General features: G+C 49.4%; 2 protein-coding genes across 2 annotated transcripts in view; both read left to right on the forward strand.

Moving 5' to 3' along the window:
• cpne9 (copine family member IX) overlaps window positions 1-13,123 on the forward strand; it is a 50,143-nt gene extending 37,020 nt beyond the window's left edge. Inside the window, exons 7-20 of the mRNA XM_068742514.1 lie at window positions 1,314-1,377; window positions 2,152-2,255; window positions 3,249-3,353; window positions 4,103-4,144; window positions 5,508-5,583; window positions 5,807-5,860; window positions 6,000-6,061; window positions 6,313-6,359; window positions 6,557-6,738; window positions 7,681-7,808; window positions 10,271-10,373; window positions 10,593-10,650; window positions 12,728-12,801; window positions 12,893-13,123. Of these exons, the coding sequence (XP_068598615.1) occupies window positions 1,314-1,377; window positions 2,152-2,255; window positions 3,249-3,353; window positions 4,103-4,144; window positions 5,508-5,583; window positions 5,807-5,860; window positions 6,000-6,061; window positions 6,313-6,359; window positions 6,557-6,738; window positions 7,681-7,808; window positions 10,271-10,373; window positions 10,593-10,650; window positions 12,728-12,801; window positions 12,893-13,123 (1,330 nt within the window). The remainder of the gene's footprint in view (window positions 1-1,313; window positions 1,378-2,151; window positions 2,256-3,248; window positions 3,354-4,102; window positions 4,145-5,507; window positions 5,584-5,806; window positions 5,861-5,999; window positions 6,062-6,312; window positions 6,360-6,556; window positions 6,739-7,680; window positions 7,809-10,270; window positions 10,374-10,592; window positions 10,651-12,727; window positions 12,802-12,892) is intronic.
• Window positions 13,124-15,671: 2,548 nt separating this feature from the next.
• On the forward strand, window positions 15,672-20,143 carry si:dkey-156n14.3 (zinc finger protein ZXDC). The gene is made up of 10 exons (XM_068742512.1): window positions 15,672-17,595; window positions 17,687-17,839; window positions 17,969-18,047; window positions 18,119-18,249; window positions 18,328-18,498; window positions 18,588-19,315; window positions 19,419-19,506; window positions 19,585-19,757; window positions 19,831-19,932; window positions 20,033-20,143. The coding sequence occupies exons 1-10, from the start codon at window positions 15,672-15,674 to the stop codon at window positions 20,117-20,119; spliced, it is 3,636 nt and encodes a 1,211-aa protein (XP_068598613.1). The 3' UTR covers window positions 20,120-20,143.
• The last annotated feature ends 98 nt before the right edge of the window (window positions 20,144-20,241 follow it).

A 20,241-nucleotide genomic window follows, 5' to 3' on the forward strand; every position in this document is an offset into this window, starting at 1 on the left:
TCTTTATCTTCCTGCTGGTTCTCGTCTCCTCACCTGTCCGACTGCTGGATGCTCTTCAGCGGCGTATATTATCCTCGTAAATGCAGATGTGTCCCGGACAGCTTTATTCACTCGTCTATCTCGGCTGCGTCTGTTTGCGCCTCTGCGCAGTAAATAATCCTGGAGATCCCAGATGTGATCCAGACAGTTTTATTTGGCCGTCTGTCTTACGAGCATCTAATGAGATCAACAAGTCCTCAGAATGTAACCATGAGGTACGGATTAGCGACATTAGCCTTTCATTTGGCACAAAATAGGGTGTCTTGATCCGGAACGAACTGAAACTTAACTCGGTAAACTCTCGGTTTTCCTGAAGTTCGGACTTTCTTTCCGAAAGCCCTGAAACCTGAAAACTTTTGCTTTAGTTTTTGCAAGGATGAGCCAGACAGTATCTGGATGCCGCCAGTAAAACTGAAGTGTTTATGAATGAGAGGGATGATTTTAACTTTTTATGATGACCTGTAGAGCATCATGGGAAATCACCCATCACGGATTGGGGCGGGGTTAAGCCTTCCTTGATGATGACAGGTTTTAGCTGTGTACTGAAGTTACGCTTGAAAAATCACAGAAGTAGCTGAGCCCAAAATAAACAGCTTTCAAGTGTTGATTTTTTTCCTGTAGCAGTTAGTGGCTAAGTGTTAGCCAATAACTGCTACAAGCTACTTTTTTAGTTTGACCTGCAGCGGGAGAGATGGGAAGGTTTAATGGAATACCAGATGGGGGGGGGGGGGTCTGTGAGTATTGGAATTAGCTCGCAAGGCGTGCTAAAGAGGCTGCAAGGAAGCAGCTGATTAATTTATTACACCGGGCTCGTTGGGAGACAGAGTCAGGCAGACAAACGCTACTACTACTACTACTACTACTATAGTACTTTTGGCTTTCGCCACAGCAAACCAACCTTCTCCACTTCACCCTGTCCTTTGCATCGTCCTCCCCAACACCAGCCCCTCTCATGTCCTCCCTCGCTACGTCCATGTATCTTCTCCTGGGTTGACCTCTAGCCCTGTTCCCTGGCAGTTCCATCCTCAGCATCCTTCTACCGATATAGTCCCTGTCTCTCCTCTGGACATGTCCAAACCATCAAAGTCTGGCCTCTCTGACCTTGTCTCCAAAACGTCTGACCTTCACTGTCCCTCTTATTGCCTGTCTGTAAGCCGTCCATCATGGCTGGCCTCACCACTCTCTTGTAGACCTTTCTAGTGGAACTGAATCTTTATTGATTTTCTAGCCCTCCATTTTTCCTTAGCTTCTCTCTCTCTCTTTCTCTCCATCAGTGGGATTCCTGGGAAGAAGTGTGGAACTATCATCTTCACAGCTGAGGAACTCAGTAACTGTCGGGTTGGTATCAGATCACTGTAAATCTCAAGGTGTACACAGACACACACATTTCCTTTTTTAACCTTAATTTAAATGGCTGCACAAACTTAGGAAGAATAATTTTGTCTTCTGCGTCAAGTGGAAGTGATGAGAGACAGGCATGAATAATTAATCCGGTCTTTCTCCTTTCTTGGCACACTGGGTAGATAATTAGACGTTCCAATCAGACAGAGCGCCCGCGCACGCGTCTGGCATGCAGTTTTTACATGGATGTAAGTCCATGCATGCTGGGAAATGTTCTGAATACTGATGCTGAACAGCAAACAGAATTGAATCCCACCTTCCTCATAGCACATCAAGCATATGGATGTGAGGAGGGTTCAATTCAAACCACAGGCCATCCAGTATAAAGAGGATGATGATGATGATGAAGGTGATATAGTGAGGAGTCCCGAGGGCTTCGCAGTACAAATATTCACGTCTCAGTTCTGGATCGTGAGCCTTTTCTCCAGATTGGCTTTGTTTTAGTTTTATGCAACGTTCTATGATTAACGATGAGCCGTGACAACCTATAAGAACCTGCATCCTCTTCTTCACTGAAAAGCAAAATGGATTAAAATACATGCAAATAACTGATTATATATACATTCTGGATTTAACTGGAGCTTTTCTTGAACATTTTCCACACATAGACGTTGCAGCTTGAGCCGTTCTTGAACTGGCGTTTATGTCGGTCACCTGAGGCGCCACGCGGTGAAACGATTATCTGAAGTGAACTGTCTTTGTTTCTCTCAGGACATCGCTACCATGCAGCTCTGCGCCAACAAGCTGGACAAAAAGGATTTCTTTGGGAAGTCTGACCCTTTCCTTGTCTTCTACCGGAGCAACGAGGACGGGACGTAAGTGTGTTTTTGTCATTCGCAATCTGAGAATAAAAAGGTGTGCAGAGTCCCTCCTGGGCGGACTGATTGTAATCAGTTTTATTGTTGGGATGCATGTAATTAACAGTGACTAACAGGTCGTCCATATTGATTCAGGTCTTATTACTGCGGCATGGGAGGAAACAGAGTGAGATACCAGAATAGCCATTCACGCTTTGACCTTTTAATCAAGGAAAATACCTGCACTGCTGAGTTGTCATGGTAACCAAAAGACTTAAATATGCACGGCTGGTACCGAACAGTTACTATAATTGTCTCCTGTTCAGATTTTGCGATCATCAGATTGATTTGTAGTTTAAAAAAAGAAACATCTGCTGTCATAAAGTTTGTGGATCGGATTGTTTCAAGCCAGAATCAGAACAAGAACATCACTCAGAGAGCACAGACCTCCTCCAAGCAGCTCGTTCCCCTTCCCCACCTTTACACCGTCCACATGGTGATCTGGATCAGTGAAAGGTTCTAGATTGTTCTTGGTATCGTTATACACCAACCATGAAAAGTAAAAGTGAACCAGAGTTGAACTCGTTTTTTAATCCATAAATGGGTTTTAATGTTAAAATGTAATATTTTTTCCTGACCTCATTCTGGATCAGATCCAGAAGACAAAACCCTCCACTGTAACTAAATGGTAAAATCCAGATTTTTTGTTTTGTTTTGTATCCAGACGGGTTTCCAGATCACTCTCAAAATTTCATGGGATCTAAGTTAGACCAAGATGCGTCTTCAGATTTGTTCAAATCAAGATCCATCCAGAATCCTGCTAAAAATATAATAAACGCCAAACGTCAAAAAAAAGAACCTCCTTGGTGGAGGTAATGATGAGGCAAATTATTCTGACAGGTGAGGCGTGAAAGCTTCCAGTCCTTTCTGATGCTGCAGGTGTGTCGCAGATATCTGTCCCACCGCGCCTTTCGTAATGTCCTCCCCGGCTGGCGGCGTCTCTGTTTCCAGGTTCACCATCTGCCACAAGACGGAAGTGATCAAGAACAACTTGAACCCCGTCTGGCAGCCGTTGACCATCCCGGTCCGAGCGCTCTGTAACGGAGACTACGACAGGTGAGGGGAGGGAGGTCAGAGGTCAGACGCTAACACCCGATCCATTTCACGTCGTTTTAACCTGGTTTCACTTATTTCCCTGTTTTTTATACTTTTATATGATAAAGTTAATTTATACTCTGTCTACATGCGTTTTAAATGCCATGACATCAATAGCAATTTACCTCCATTCGTTTTTCGTCTCGATGTCATTGAATCCACTGGAGGGCATTAAAGAGTCAAAGATTTTGACGTGATAACGATGTGACAATCAACCAGGCCATCAGGTACAGCACGATGCTTTTCAACTTTCTTCTTTCTTCCTCATCGTGTCCGTCCACATTTGTCCTGCCTTGCCTGAATGGCGCCCACGGCTCCCACAGCCGTTTCCAGTGGTGCTGGTCCGTTCCGTCCGTCCCATCTGTTTCCATTAGCTCTCTGAAAACACACCCAAAGATGTGTGACAAAGAAGAGGTTGGGCTCTGTGACGGTCAGAATAATGCCAGCAGTCGGCCATGTTGTCCCTCTCGGGCCAGTGCTGGTGTTATTGAGACCAGCATGGAGACAATGCAGCAACAGCCCTCCCCCCACCCCCACCCCTAATGGGAGCATTGTGAGATAAAGTGAAACATGCATCATTTTTTAACTGCTTTGTGCTTTCAAACGTGGATTATCCTGTTTGATATTTTATTATTTCAAAAGTGAACTTTTCCCCTTTTCCCCTTCTGTCTCCTGCCGTTACCTCCTTCCCTCCGCTCACCTTCATTCAGGACAGTCAAGGTAGATGTTTATGACTGGGACCGAGACGGGAGGTACGTTTTCTCTTTTTTCTTTTGCTTCTTTCCTTTTTCAGCTCGAGATTGAATGACCCAAAAGTCACACCCCGGCCAGACGGAGGGCTTCGGCCTTCCGGCGCAGTGTTGGGTGATAAATCCCAAGCCGCTTGCAGGTGAAACGTTGCAGCTGAGTGGGTTTCTGAGTGCTGACCGCCATCCTGGCACATCTCCTCCTCCTCCATGAGGGTTACCGCCAGATACTCTTTAAGCTTGTGGCTTAATTGGAAACCTTGCGCCTGTTTTCAGTTTGGCTGGCCTTCTGTTACTGCTTTCCAGAAATTTTAGTTTGGATTGATTTCAAATCTTTGTGCTATTTTTATAAATGGCAAAGACCTCATATTTTGAAATTCCGACACCGCAATATAAAGACAGGAGCAAAGTCAATAAAATATCTCTCAGTGTTCAAGCGCTGTTTACCTGTAGTTTGTCCTGACAAAGAAGTTCTATTTTTAAAACGAGCCATTTTTAGATAAGTTGGATTTTAACTTTAGATGTGTCACGATGGCTTCAAAATAAAATGCGAACGCAAACATCCGGATCCAGTTTGTACTCGCTTTAGTGTTCAGTCAAATGTAGACATGCAACCAAAAACGCCACGAACTCACAGGACAACGTCACAAAACGGAATATTTTAGAACATGAAGAAAATATATCTTAATAATCATTTAATAAACGATAAAAGCTCTAACTATCAGGTACTCACAAGAAAGTTTCACAAATGTCACAAATTGAAATGCATGTAGTAACAAGTGTAATAGCACATGTAATAATGCATGTAATTTCATATGTATTGTAACATATAACACGTAAAAATACACACAATATGTGTAATAGAGGAGGAGGCGTTTGAACATGTGGAGATATCATCATAATTTTGAACTTATTTCCTTACATAACCCCCCCCCCCAACACACCCCCCCTTGTTGTTTTTGCCCGTTGGGAGATGAACTCACTGTTTGCTCCTGGAGGATTCCCTTTTAAATGCCAGCAGCGCCGAGGCGCTGTTCGAGTCACACACAGCTTCAGGTGTTGGTATATTGAGATGCAGCGATGAACCCAGTTCAAGGAGGGAGTTGATATTTACCAGAGTGAAGAGACTGGAGGGGATTTTTCTTTCTTCACGTTGAGGTGAAAATGTGTTGAATCTTTTTCTTTTCATTCAGATCAGCTGCAGCAAAATAAAAATCCTGTTTTATTAGGAATTGCGTCATCTTGTTGGATTGATAGCTGATCATTAATATTACCAGAATGAAAGGACTGTGGTCGATCAGACAGTAAATCACAGTAAATAGGAATGCACGATGCTGCAGCGTGATGTCTAAATCAATATTTCTTCCAGTCATGACTTCATTGGCGAGTTCACCACCAGCTACCGAGAACTATCCAGAGGTCAAAGCCAGTTCAACGTCTACGAGGTAAAATATCAAACAGGAAGCGATTGAAAAGCATTTGATCTATTTCAGCGCTTTCATACACACAGTATTACTCATTGAACTAATATTCTTTATATCTTATATCATAAAGTTCATCATCTGAGGACAAACATTTCTTTACATCCACCCACAGGACCTCAGAAATTATCTGAATGACTTGTTTAAAAATCAATTCATCATCATCATCTCTTGTCTGTTGTTCAAGGTTTTAAATCCGAAAAAGAAAGGCAAGAAGAAGAAATACGTCAATTCGGGGACGGTAAGACCCCCCCCCCCCCCCCCCCCCCCCCCACACACACACTCACATTCCTGCTCATGAGTCACAGCGGGGGTAGAGCTCAGCACGGGTGAATGGCTGGTTGGCTCTATCACCCTTCTCTTGCACACTCCTCTTCAAGGTGACGCTGCTGTCGTTCAAAGTGGAGTCAGAACACACGTTTGTCGACTTCATCAGAGGAGGGTAAGAACGCCTCCTCTGACGCCTCCAGGGCATTAACGGTTTATACTGGGGGGTCGTTTTAACGCCAGATGGCGGAGCTCCTCATCTTAACTGTTAAAAACGAGTTTCAGGATTGATTTCAGTCAAGTTCGTAAACTGCTATAGATGGTATCGTAAAGTTTTGCTATATATATATATATATGTGTGTGTCTACTGTCACACAGCCTCACAATCATAAAATAATATGACTGATGCACGCCGTCTCCCACCAGGACACAACTCAATTTCACGGTGGCCATAGACTTCACGGCGTCCAACGGTAGGACAGCGTTATACGACTCTGCATGCCGGCGAGTTTATAGTTCAATTAAAATGTTATCTTTCTGCGACATTTATATTTCACATATAATATTTATACGTTTGCATCTCTCTGGAGTTCTTGACTGATAATCCTGTGTGTTTGTGTGTTTGTGTGTTTGGTGTCGGGTGTGGGTGTGGCGGGCGTTTCCGTCTCAGGGAACCCTTCTCAGCCCACCTCGCTGCACTACATGAGCCCGTACCAGATGAACACTTACGCCATGGCGCTGAAGGCCGTTGGGGAGATCATCCAGGACTACGACAGCGACAAACTCTTCCCAGCATACGGCTTTGGAGCTAAACTCCCCCCGGATGGAAAGATCTCCCACGCCTTCCCACTGGTAAGAGACTACAGCGAAACACGTTTGGTGAAGCATGGAGTAGCTTTGTGAAGTGAAAGACTGGAGGAGAGGAATAACAGAGGTGGGAGGAAGAGGATATTGTGAAGTACGTCTGTTTGATGTTGTGGAAGGGATGGAGAAATAATAGGGAGCTGGCAGACGCCGACATTTTGATGATGCTTGGATTAGCAACAATGGCAAAGAGCGAGGGACCAAGAGGAAACAAACAACGCATCCTTGAATTAAAAACTGTCTCCCTGGATGCTGGAGAGGAAATGAGGAGAAAAGTGGGCGGGAGAAGGCCATAAAAAGGAGAGTCTTATATGTGGGTCTCTCCCGGGCTGCGGCATAAGATTAGTGGATTGGACTTTCTTTAAGAAGATAATATGACCAGATCATTTTACACAGCAGTAAATACCTCCGAGACACACCTAAGGTCTTTCAGTAGGTCGGAGGAACTTCTTTCCTCTGACCTGGAACTGTCCTTTTTAATCGGATTTGTCAGATCCCATGATGCTCCAGCCCCCCCCCCCCCCCCTGTCAGAAGTCAGCGGTGGCATCTGGCTTGTCTAGTGTCATTACTATTACTTTGTGGAACATTGTTCCTCTTTGTGTGAACGGCGTCCCCAATTAAAGTTCACCTCGGCGTGACAAATCCCAGCGCAGCGTCATGCTAAGGCGACTCTAATTATGAAGCCATTGTTCGGGAAGCTGCTTGGGACATATTGGGGAATCTAGGGTTCATCGAATTTGAAGTTTTATTATCTTCGCGCCTAAATTATACTGCACAGAAAATATTGTGGCCATATGAATACAACGGAACCTAATAAGGGCCTTGATTCCCGTTTGGAACATTCACAACACCAGACAGGAAGCTGATTGATATTCTAGTGGAACAATATCAATCAGCTGATTTCTTATTGTGTGTTTCTTCTCTGGCAGAACTCAAAACTGGAAAGCCCAAACTGCGTGGGCATCGATGGCGTTCTGGAGGCTTACTTCCAGACCCTGAGAACTGTTCAGCTCTACGGCCCGACCAACTTTGCTCCCGTCATCAACCAGGTGGCTCGGTGAGAGAATCAGAAACACACACACACACACACAATTGTGATGAATAAGTTGCGATATTAGAGCCTAGAAGCTCTGAGAACAATAACACAACAGAATCTGAGCAGCAGATGCCCCCTCATTGACCCCCGGTGGGGCAGATCATCACAAACGATGTTGCCTCCAGCAGGAGGCTTTCAGTCAGAGTCAGTTCCAGGGTTGTTAGGAAGGCAGACGCACCTTAAAGATTAATGACAGGCTGCATCTTAACCTCGCTTCATCACAGAGCCCCAGCGGTTTCGCTGCCTGAGGCTCAGATCCCGTCTCGAGGAACAACCACATCGTACATCTGAATTCATGACTTCTCTCTTTCTCAGTTACTCTTTAGGAACACCTTTTCACACATGCAGTTCATCATTTTGTGTTTATTATTTTACCAACAGCCATGAAGCCACAATGCGATCGGTTCGAACAGCATGAATAAGTTAATACCCCCCCCCCCTCCCCCCACGCCCCGTCCTCCTGCTGAACCCTGCAGGATGCCGCGTTAACCTACAGGCTATTCTGAAAATCAAATTAAACTTCACCAATAAAACTTTTTGGTTTCAGAGTTTTTAATGGGTTTTGGCTGCCGTTGTGTTTTTAGCCTCCGTACGAAGCGACGATATCCTGTCCCAGTTAAGTGTGATTGTGGTTGCATAATCAAATGGAGAGCAGCAGAGCTGGGGGGCTAAAGAGCTTCAAACCCCCATCCATTCAGAGAGGGAACATGCAACCGTCTTCCCTCGCCGCCCGTCCTTGCTCTTCCTCATCTTTTATTTCACTCGACCGTTCCCTCTCTCCTTCTCCTCTTCGTTTTGTTTTTGAACACACACCTCTACACCTCTTCCTCCTCCACATCCTTATTGTCCTTCATTTCTTGTTCGCTCCCATCTGCTCTCCCTGCTTCCTGTTACAGCTCCTCATCCTCCTCTTCATCCACCTCTCCTTCACTGCCTTCCATGTGGGAGGTTTAGAGTAGTGATGAAGAGGAGAAGCAATGATATATATATATATAAAGAGGTTAAGTGAAAAGTTAGATTAATTTTTTTCTGTCTTCACAGGATTACACAAAAACTATTTGATGGATTTTCCTGAAAGATCAATTTATTTATTTTTTCATGGAAAATGTTTTCACAGATTTAAACTGGGTGGAATCGGAGCTGGCAGGTTTTAAATGGGTGGGCTGGTAGAAATATTTTTTGTTGGCTAAAGAGAATAAATCTATCATTTTGTATTGGGTGGGGAAGATGTCGTTACCTCGGCCGATGATGTTGTGTTTTCAGTCTGGTTTGTCCGGACCGTTTGGGACAGAAAGATCAGGTGTGAGGCCGTCGCTATGTTTGTAGTCTGTAGCTCGCCCTCACACCTGCACAGGTATTACACAGAGAGAGATCCAGGCTCACTCAGAGTACATCACCACCACACACACTTCAAGTGACTCATGATTATTGAGAAATGATCCCGGTGTTATTCAGACATATTTCTATTTGTAAACAGTTGTAGATCTCCTCTCCACCAGCGATGGAGGTGGCATGTAGGCAGCGGCTCCTGAAGGAGAACTCAGGTGAATGCAGTCTGACAGGAAACCGCATCATTTGTTCCACCTGTCGTTACAGCGGCCCATTATTCTGCATAAACGTCCACAGAGACAACACCAGCGATGGATGACAGAGAGGAATCAGCAGACAGGAAGGGAGGCAAAGAGAGAGAGGGGGGGTGAGAGAGAGGGAGAGACATTTGCCTGCTCTCATCCTCAGGCCAGAGTGCCAGCCAATCAGACGCCGAGTTGACCAGCAGGGTTCTTCCTACCTGCTGGGATGCTAGCATTTGTGCAAATGATGCACACAGATACAAAAACATTGTTTAATACAGACATTTCAGTGAGAGGCCTGTGAAGAGGAGGACTCTTCATCACTTCTTTTCCTGTAAAGCCACACACAGCAGAACCTGCAGAGAGTCTGATGGAAGCACACTTACCTGCAGAGCATGAACTACGTTCCATTTAAAAACTCGTATAAATGCCACCTGGCCGATCGGTTGCATGCGTGGCGCAGCGGGGAACACAATCAGGTACGATTTGGAGATGGGAGGCCATTTGTCCGGACGAGGAAAACTGCTGTGCAGCAGCTGAAGTGCACAGGAGGAAAGAGTGCGAGTGTGAAGCTGACGAATTCATAAATCCACAGCTTGGAACGATTCAGAGGACGGGAAAAGCTTCCGTTTATAAACACTGTGTTCAGCCTGACATCGACCGCAGCCGCTCACAGCAGGATGCCGAAGCAGGGAAGTCATGAGACGCATTGATCCTGGGATTAAAGGAGACGCCACCCTGGGTTGAGCGGCTCAAATGGATCTGTGTGACCTGTCGTGCATCAGTGACTATAACGAGAACGCGGCTTCGGTCGGCGCTCACCTGTCGTCTTCCCGTGTCTCCTGATCTCAGGTGCGCCGCAGAGGTGACCGACGGCTCCCAGTACTCCGTGCTGCTGATGATCACCGACGGCGTCATCTCAGACATGGATCAGACCAAAGAGTCCGTGGTCAACGTGAGTTCCCGTCTCACCGACAACATGAGACACGCGATCTAAATCACTCCAGCATTGACAAATGGACCTGCCGATTTTGGGCTTTACCGATAAAGATTGATTGATTGTTGAGTTCCTGCAGACGCTGCGGGATGTGCATTCTGGGAGGTTGTGTGTTGTTTGGCGCATGCATGACGCAGCAGCAGTGTGGATCACGCCGCTCCCGTGTTTCCTCCACAGGCCGCCACCCTGCCCATGTCTATCATCATAGTGGGAGTGGGTCCCGCTGAGTTTGATGGTAAGTGTGTCTTTAGATCTATATAATCTATATAATATATATACCGGATGGTGCAGGAAACACGTGCCTGCGGTTCCTCCTGGCGTTCCCGTCCTGCTCATTAGAGAGACCCACCTCTTCATCTGGTCACACGTGCGCCTCATTGAAATGCGTGGATGGCGTTCTGGAAGTAAAGCGGCAAAATGATTCAATTAAATCCAATAATAGAAGAAAAGTGAAGCCAGAACTCATTGGAGCGGAAAGAACCGGGAGCCCCCCGGTGGGGCCTATTATTCAGTCCGGCGTGCCGAGGCGGGGGTCAAGGATGAGGGCTCAGACGGAGAGAGAGAAATTAAAGGAGGGATGATGGAACTGAAAGAGCACAGAATGGAGTGCAGAGGTTCAAGAAGAAGAGGCCAAGCGGGGAACTCTTAGAGCTTACCGGTTGTGTTTGGTCTCTTTTTTCGGTTCCCTTCAGGGCCCGGGAAAATATTTAGCAGATTCTGTTGGAACGTTTTCTGATTTGCTTCCAGAGGCTGACAGAAGCAGATAAATCAGCGGCACCTCTTGAGACTTTCAGGCTCTGGATGAGTTGCTGTTCTGCCAGGTCGACTCCCGATGGGGTCGACTTCCACGCATCGCTCATCCCGTCGCAGCCGGACCTCCGGGAGGGGGCGTTTGCCGTTTGGGGACCCGCCTCGCCAAATCCAAAATTATTGGAACTCGTTCTGCTCTCGCTCGTTTCATTTCCCCCAAACAACATCTGTTCCCTCCGGCTTCATCCGTTTGTCTTCCCGCGATGGTTAAAGGAAATAAGAAGGAACAAAAGCGAGCCGCAAATGTAGATTAAAAATGAATAAGTATTTGAAGATACGCAAAGATGCATTAATATTGTGTTGATTTAAGACTTTAAGCAGCTCAGTGTGGTGACATTAAACATCGGGAAATATCACGTCGCCCCACAAGGAACGCCGGCCTGCAAATGGGAGTCAGAGCCGGATGTCGGAGGACGAGGAGGAGTTCTCTCCATCCACATGCCTTTCAAAGTGTAGGCACGCTGGAGAGTCTCACAGCAGTGTTCACCGCAGTTCTATGCAGTCGAGTGACCCCCCCCCCCCCCTCCCCCACCCCGCTGCTCCCAGTCCCATCTGTGTGTCACGTGGAACCTCAGCATCCCTCCCATCGGCACCTCTTCCAGTCCACTTTGACTAAATATAAATACAAAAAGCGAGCGCTACAGTTTGTCACTCGCTCATCACATTTCCTTTGTTGATACGAAACTATAAATAGATTCCAAGCAATGATGTTTTTCCAGTCGGGAAATGCACCTTCCTTCCTGTGGCCCTTATGTGATCACTAATGAGGTTGGGTTGCAGAATAACTTATTGTTTCTTGCTTCGTTTACAACATCGAGGAATAGATTACTACAGAAGGGCCAGCAAATCGTCTCCGGCCAGGACGCTTACATTACTTGTCATGTCGAGACTGCTTTATTAGAACATTATAAAGAGTTTGCATGGATCTGTAAAATTGATTATATTCTAACACATTATATGGAAGAATGTTTTTCCTCATTGGTGTTCATAAAATAACACAAAATGGAGAGAGTTATTTCAGGGTCGGTCCGTGAAATAAAAAGGAGAACGAATGAGCTTTAACTGGATGAAGCTTCCTCTGTTGTTCCTGTGAGACATAATTAACTTGTTTACACTGTCAGGATTAGCATTCCACTAATGACTGAAAAAATGGCAAGCGTTGTGAAAATATTAATGACGAGCCACTCTAACAAGGGGTCGAGCTCCATTCTCGCAGCAAAGCGAGGCCGAGCGCAGATCTTCTTCGTGACAGAATGAATACAAATTCCATGTAATAATATGAAAAATGCTTATGCAACTTTATGCAACGATTTTTAGCATAAAGCAACATCTGAAGCGCATGCCTCTAGGTAGCTGTTAGCGTAGCAACAAGATGAGCTCCCCAGCAGCAGGTGACTAATTTTACTGCCATTTGAATGTCTTAAATAAAGGCAAAGAAATATTTTCAGTCTTGATCAATAATCTGAACTTGATTAACCGTGAATATAATTTGTCGTCTGCAGCGATGGAGGAGCTGGATGGAGATGAGGTCAGAGTGTCCTCTAGGGGGCGCTTTGCAGAAAGAGACATCGTCCAGGTGAGGCACGCTCACCTGAACCCAACAGCGGTGATGTTGTTGTTGTTGTTTGTTTGTTTTGTCATCATTATCTTCCACTCTCTCCGTTCAGTTTGTTCCGTTCCGGGACTACATCGACCGGTCGGGGAACCAGGTTCTGAGCATGGCCCGGCTGGCTAAGGACGTCCTGGCGGAGATCCCTGAACAGCTGCTGTCCTTCATGAAGACCCGGGGGATCGAACCCCGGCCCCCGCTGCCTGCCAACTCCAACTCCCCAGCTATGTCCACCACCACCACCACAAGCACATCCGCCACTAAGAAGGAACGCAACACACACGCCTAAAGCGCACGTGCGTGTGTGTGTGTGTGTGTGTGACACCTACAAGAAGAGCATCTTTAAAACGGCCTGTAGGCGCTGAGTATTATCCCTCACCTCTTCTTGGGAGCGGAGCGTCTCCAATCATCCACAAAACCGTCCGCGTATTTTAGAGCTTTTTATTTCCAGTCATCAATTCTCACATTTCCAACGAGTGACAAGAAGCGTCTCTCCGTCAGCTGAACGTAGAGACGGCGCTGACGTTCCGTCCTTGTTTGTGTTATTCTCAGGACATGTCAGCAACACTGAGTCTGAAAATAGAGGAACCAAAAGGAAGTCCTGTCCTGTCCCGGTTGTGGCGTCCCCCAAGCCAGTGGACACCGGTTATTTTTACCGCTTCATGAAAATGCATTCTGTATATTACCGTGCGCTGAACATTCAATTCAAATGATCTTTTCTGCAAATTGGGTCGCGATTGCTCCACACTTCAAGGTCAGCTTTCCGAGATGTAGCAAGAAGGCACGACATGTTTAAGGCGACGGGACGGGGCGGACTGAAACACCCTCCGACTCCAGCTCCTCCACGTCCGTCAGCAGCGGATCAGGACGACATCAGGAGGTGCATGCTTCTGTCCCTGTGTGCACTCTGCTGCCCCCCCCCCCCCGAGTCCTCCAAACTGTAGCTCCCCTTGCTGGGGCTGTCATCGGGATGAATCATTCATGAGGTGGGCGCCCCCGGTTCTCCATCTGTCTGGTACCTGCATGAAATGAATAGCGCCGGTCGGTGATCTTTTCGCCGGCCAGAATTCTTCATATGTAGCAGAGAAAGTGTGAAATCGTTTAACTGTCATCTTTACTTTGCTTCACTTCTGGAGGATGAGGCGTGAAGTTAGAAAAAGTGGAGCGAGGTTAGGTTTGTAGTGCCATGTCAGTCGCTCGGGCTGCCTTCGGGGAGATCCGGTGACTCGGCTTCTGGAAGTGCATCAGTCGGAGCTCGTCGGGTCCCAAACGGGCTGATTTGCAACACACTTTATTCTGACTTTATTTTGCAGTTCCATTTCTCGTGATGGGTTTAAACAAAGGTGAGCTGTTGCTTGTGTATAGGAAACAAATCGTGCTCTTGTATACACTCCTAAAAACAGATATTGTGTGATTTCACGAAAATCTATTCATCTTGTTTAAAAAAAGAGAGGAGCGGTTCAGTTTGACTGAATCACGGAAACATAAAGTCCGGGAGGCTTCTGAGGACAAGAACTCCCAGTTGAAAGGTTTGCCAGGCATGTATGACATTGCACCAGAAAGGAAATGGACATGTGGCCTTATTTCTGTCATAATCCTGCAAGTCTATGTGAGGGAGGACTCTATTTTTATATGATAAAACATGAAATCAATGTTATTCTGCATGCTCGCTTTGGCTGATGCGCTGCCAATGATTGTCCACACGTGTCGACTTGTGTACTGTGAAAGCTTTCTACTGTTATTGTGTACAGTATACTTGAAATAACTGCTATTTAATCCAAAAGACGTAGGGGGTACATGGATAGTAGTATAGATTTGTATCACGGTATTTAAAACTTGCATGCATGTGTGTCATGACAGCACACCAACCCAAAGTTAACTCACTGGGTATTTTTGTATGACGCATGTTGAGCTTTGTATACAGCGTGTACAGGATCAGTTCATTACTGACTGGTGTATTCCGTACAAGCCTGTGTGAGTGTTACATCTAAAGTCATGTACAGACTATTTTGTTCCATTTTGCTCCTGTCCGGTTCTCTAAACCTCTGGTACCTCGTCTCTATTTTGTGTTAGTCACTATTTAGTTCCACGTTTGTCACTGCTTCCTTGCTTTCGCTTCTAAACAAAATAAAGACATTATTTAATGCTCATCTCTATTTTGTGCCGAACAATGTAATCTGTTATTAGAAATGTATCTATTTATATTTGATTTATTTTTATCCTCTAGCTTGTACCATAAAGGGCTATTTTTTAAAAACGTTTTATGTCCTGGTTTTAGGACTAGGGATGTTTTTGTTTTGTAGTACTACACTGCCACTCAGTGGAAAAACAGTGAAAAAACAAACAAACTGGGAATGAAAATTATTCGTAGTAAGTAACGTAAAGTTTCGCTTTCACATTTCAAATGTCAGGAATAAACTTAAAAAAAGAATGGGCCTTATCAATAAAATTTTAATATACTGTAATAAAAAAAAATCCACCTTGATCGACTGTAAAATAAACCGCTCCACGCTCGACAATGAGGCATTCAAGCACTCATTGTAGATCTGGTGCGTCCCAGTTCACACGCAGGCTGACCTCCCTTCACTCTCGTGTGCGTCATAGTTTTGTTGCTAAAACCTCAGACCGGTGAAGTTGTGTTGTCTACAACCAAATTCTATAAGTCTTATCTATCAGTTACAAAATTTGAGAGAATAAATAAAGGTAAAGCGAAGTCACTGAGAGTGTTTATAATGTCCGTGCCGACTTTAAATGCACCACGCAGTGAACTACGTAATGGTTGAGGATCGCCCGTCTGGGGCGGGTCTTTCCTGTGTCGCTGCTACAGGGATACCAAGATGGAAATCCAGGGGCTTTCTGATGCCCAAAACATCCACTTACAACATGGCGCCGTACACAGAACCCCTCTGTCTCCGCTTGGGCCGGCGTCAGGGTCCCTATCGCGTTTTATTTCAACCGAAGACGAAGCCGACGGACCGCTGGAGCCACAGAGCGACAAGAACAACAACAGCAGGCCGGGAACATCACAGTTTCACCTGCTGGCGGAAAATGGCAACGGGACGGGTTGTTCGCCTGCTAGCAAACCGCAAGCAGCCGATGGAGTCGCTTTACCGGGCGTCGGGCTCCATAACTTAAAAACGGAGGAGGGAAATGAGCAAAGCTTGCAAGAATTCGTCAGGACTGTCTGGAAATACGGGGGAGACGGTGGGGACGCTGTGCTGCAAACGGCGCAGCCGCTTTTTGAAGGGGAAGAGGAGTCGCTGCCGCAGCGGCACTTCGCCTTACCGCTCCCCGCTTTACGGCCGCAGCGGGAGGACGGCGCCCCCGAGCCGCTCTCCGTGCCCAGCCAGAGCGCCACCCCGCCGGGGAGCTTCAACGCGACGAGCGGCGCGGAAAGAAACACCAAGGAATTATATTTATTTTTCAACGTCGTTCAAGAGGATGGCGGCGGGGAGGCGAGCAGGCGCCGGGCGGAGGAGGTGGATAAAATAAACGGGGGCTCTAACCGGAGCCGCGGTGGCTTCATGGAGGTCGGGAACGGGAATGACGTCATTCCCCGTGAACGCGACGACAACCTGAATTGTGTCGGCGGCCAGATGACGTCAGAGCACGCTCTCAACGCGCTGAACGACCATTCCACGGTGGCTAATGCTAATGCTAAGCGAGCTGGTTGTCGCACCGTCGAAGACGTCGTCCTGACAAACAAATATGGCGATAAGATCCGCGGCCAGCTGTGTACGGAAAACGACGACGGTACCGCCAGAGTGGCGCAGGGGGGTTCGCCACACCCCCGTGGTGGCCAGAGCAGCGCCTCGGTTACCGGGAACCCCGGTGTGGAAGCTACGGACGCCTCGGACTTCATTTTCGACTCGACGGGGCTGCAGAGCAACGCCGGCCCGGCCGCGACCTCCATGAGCCCGCCGGCCAACGAGAGCTTCTCCGGGACCATCACGATAAACAACCAGAGCATCATCGTGACCATCGAGAACGGGCTGCTGACCCTCGCCGCCCCCCCCGAGGGACACGTCCACACAGACGACGGCATGGTCAGCCTGAAGGAGCACCTCGGCATGAAGGACCACGAGGACATCGTCCTCCTGAACTACGACTGCGGCACGAAGTCCATCGGGAAGATCAGCACGCTGGCGGCGCAGGAGGAGCCCAGGCCCGGCTCCGTGAGCGACTCCGAGCTGGCGCCGGTGGATGAAGAGCTGGGAGCTTCTCCGGACTCCTGTTCCACCATCAAGCAGGAGGCCGGGGTGTTCAGTGCCCTGACGGGGGCAGATCTGGTGACCCCTCGCCCCAAAGACGCCCCAGACGGTGCCAACGGGGACTTCCGGTCTACGCCGCTGGTCCGGTCCAAGAAAGACCTCGCGGTCTCCTTCGGCTGTCCGGAACCGGGCTGCTCGTCCGTGTTTGACACGCGTCAAAAGCTCAAGGTTCACTTCCTGACCCACGCCGAGGACCCGCGGCCGTACCGGTGCGCCGTGGAGGGCTGCGGATGGGCGTTCGCCACCTCTTACAAGTTAAAGCGCCACCTTCAGTCTCACGACAAGCAGCGGCCGCACGCCTGTCAGTTCGAAGGCTGCGGGCGCCGCTTCACCACGGTCTACAACCTGAAGGCGCACGTCAAAGTGCACGAGCAGGACGACGCCTTCGTCTGCGAGGTCTGCAGGGAGAAGTTCCGCAGCGCCACGCGGCTCGCCAATCACAAGAGGGTCCACTGCGAGCCGCAGAGGCCCCACAAGTGTGACTTTCCAGGTACCGGATTCAATAGATCCGCTCGTGGCAGTAACCGAAATGTACGGGATTGTTGCGTCTCTTAAGTCGTCCCGCGTGTCGTCCTGCGCAGGTTGCGACAAAGCCTTCATCACCTTCAGCGCCCTGTTCTCCCACAACCGCTCTCACTTCAGAGAGACGGGCCACTTCACCTGCACCTACCCGGGCTGCGAGAAGACCTACGACAAAGCCTGCCGCCTCAAGATCCACATGAGGAGCCACACAGGTGAGCCCCCCCCCCCCCCCCCTGGAGAGGATTTACCAAAATGAATCGTTAGTAAAAAAGTGTGGATTAATCCGGAATGAACCGGTCGGGATGCAGTTTGGGAAGTGAGTACGTCTTGCCTGTTTCCAGGTGAGAGGCCGTTCGTCTGTGACTCGGAGGCCTGCGGCTGGTCCTTCACCAGCATGTCTAAGCTGCTTCGACACAAACGGTGCGTTGCTGTTGGCGTGATGCCGGCGCGGTTCCACACTCCAGGATTAAATGTTGTTTCGTGTTCCTCAGGAAACACGACGACGACCGTCGCTTCGTCTGCACGGAGGAGGGTTGTGGGAAGTCGTTCACCCGGGCCGAACACCTGAAGGGTCACAGCATCACCCACCTGGGCACGAAGCCCTTCCAGTGCCACGCCGACGGTAGGGGTCGGGTGTCTCTGTGGGGGGGGGGGGGGGGGGCGCGTTTGTCTCTGAGCGGTCCTCCCTTGTGTCCCTCAGGCTGCAGCGCTAAGTTCTCCGCTCGCAGCAGCTTGTACATCCACTCCAGGAAGCACAAGCAGGACGCCGGCGCCCTGAGGACCCGCTGCCCCGTGGCGCTCTGCTCCAAGCACTTCTCGTCCCGCAGCAGCCTCAAGAGCCACATGCTGAAACACCACCACCTCAGTCCCGGTGCGTTGCCGCGGCGACTCGGGGGGGACAGCGGCCCTTCCACCGCTGCGCGTCCCGTCCTGAGGACATTTTCTTTCTCTCCTTCCCAGATGTCCTCAGACAGATGGAGACCACGCCCACCCTAACCCCCAGCAGCGAGCTCATCAGCTCCCCCTCGGCAACAGTTGCCGGGCCTGGTATCGCCGGGGGGGGCGACCACCTGACCAACCTGGACCTCAGCTCTCTCTTCTCTGCTGTGCCGGGAAGCTCCGCCCCCACCGCCGGCATTGGAGTGGGGATTCCCGTCAGTGGGAGCAACTCCGGTGGAACTTTCACGATGGACCTCTGCATGGTCGGCTCCGGCATCCTCGCCATCGACCCCCCCTCGGTGGGGGCCGGTACCACGCCGGCCAAAGCTGTGGACCCTCTCATCCTGGGCCCCCACCACGGCTTGGAGGGGACAGTGGGTGACGTCCTGCCCCCACAGGGCACTCTCAACCTGGATGATGTGCAGTCGGTGACCCCCGAGGCCCTGGGGGCCCTCGCTGCTCTCACCATGCAGGGGGCCCCCACACTGCAGCAGCCCCTCAGCGTCCTGAGTGGGGAGCCCACGGCCTCCCTGGCGGCGGCTCCCGTTGCAGAACTGTTGGCCTCCCCCTCGAAGGTGCTGGAGGTAGGGGGGCAGGGGGGGGCGGGGCCTCTACTGGGATGTGTGGAGGTGCTGGGGCCCCAGGAGGGGGGGAAAGTCCTCACCCAGTTTGGTTTCCCCGGACACGGCAGCGGCTTCAGCCCCAAGAAGGACCAGGAAGTGAACGCTGCGTCGCCGAGCAGCTTCCTGGTGTGTGTGTGTGTGTGTGTGTGTGTGTGTGTGTGTGTGTGTGAGAGAACATTTAGTCCGAGAGCTGAACCGGATCCTTCTCTGACCGCTGCTCGTGTTTCAGGAGGGTGGGGGCTCAGCTCGGACGGACTACCGAGCCATCCAACTGGCAAAGAAGAGGAAGCAGAGAGGCTCCGCCTCCTCCTCCTCCGGTAAAACGCACCGTTCGTGCTTTAACGTCTGAAGACGACACGCGGAGCCGACGCTAAAACGTTCTCTGTCCAATCCAGCGAGTTCCGGATCGAGTCAGAGAAAAGCGAAAGGAGTCCGGACGGCTGCTGCCCCGGGGGCGAGCGGCCCCGCTGGCCTTCGCTTTGGGGACGGCGCCGCGGCGGCCAACGGGGGCCTGACTCTGCGGGACCCGGTTACAGGAGCCCAGTATGTCCAGATCCAGCTGCTGCAGGTGATCCTCAGAAGGATTTAGTCTTAAATTGAGCTTTAGCTAAAGGCGTGCTAATCTGGGCGTGTCCACGCAGGACGACCCGGCCGGCGACGGCGAGCTGGCGTTCCAGCTGAGCTCCCAGCCGTCCGGCTCCCACGCCCAGCTCACCGCCGACCTGCCCGTCAACATCTTACAGGTTCGTGTCCTTCTGTGCTTTGTGATATTGGTTCCTGTGAAATGTTTGCGTGCTGCGATTGGAGGAAGAATTCCTGATTCCCGTCGGTGTTTCCCGGCAGGAACCTTCGGTGATGACGGAGGACGACAACGGCTCGGACAACTCCCAGTTCACAGGAAGCACGATCAACCTCCAGGACCTGGAGTGAGCGCGCCGCCCCCCCCCCCCCCCTTCTTGTCATCGAGGATGTTTTGGGTGGGGGGGCGTGGCTTTCGCAGTGGAGCTGGTGGATACGAGTCCACACACAACGCACCTTCAGAAGAGAAGAGG

This window comes from Brachionichthys hirsutus, chromosome 8 (genome assembly GCF_040956055.1).
Source record: "Brachionichthys hirsutus isolate HB-005 chromosome 8, CSIRO-AGI_Bhir_v1, whole genome shotgun sequence".
NCBI classification, from domain to species: domain Eukaryota; kingdom Metazoa; phylum Chordata; class Actinopteri; order Lophiiformes; family Brachionichthyidae; genus Brachionichthys; species Brachionichthys hirsutus.

Excerpts from the sequence above, each read along its gene's own strand:
- si:dkey-156n14.3 (XM_068742512.1), top strand. The coding sequence starts at position 15,672 with ATGGAAATCCAGGGGCTTTCTGATGCCCAAAACATCCACTTACAACAT. Across the intron at positions 18,048-18,118 it reads AAGCTGCTTCGACACAAACG|GAAACACGACGACGACCGTC; the intron begins GTGCGTTGCTGT and ends CGTGTTCCTCAG. Across the intron at positions 19,758-19,830 it reads TCCAGATCCAGCTGCTGCAG|GACGACCCGGCCGGCGACGG; the intron begins GTGATCCTCAGA and ends GTGTCCACGCAG.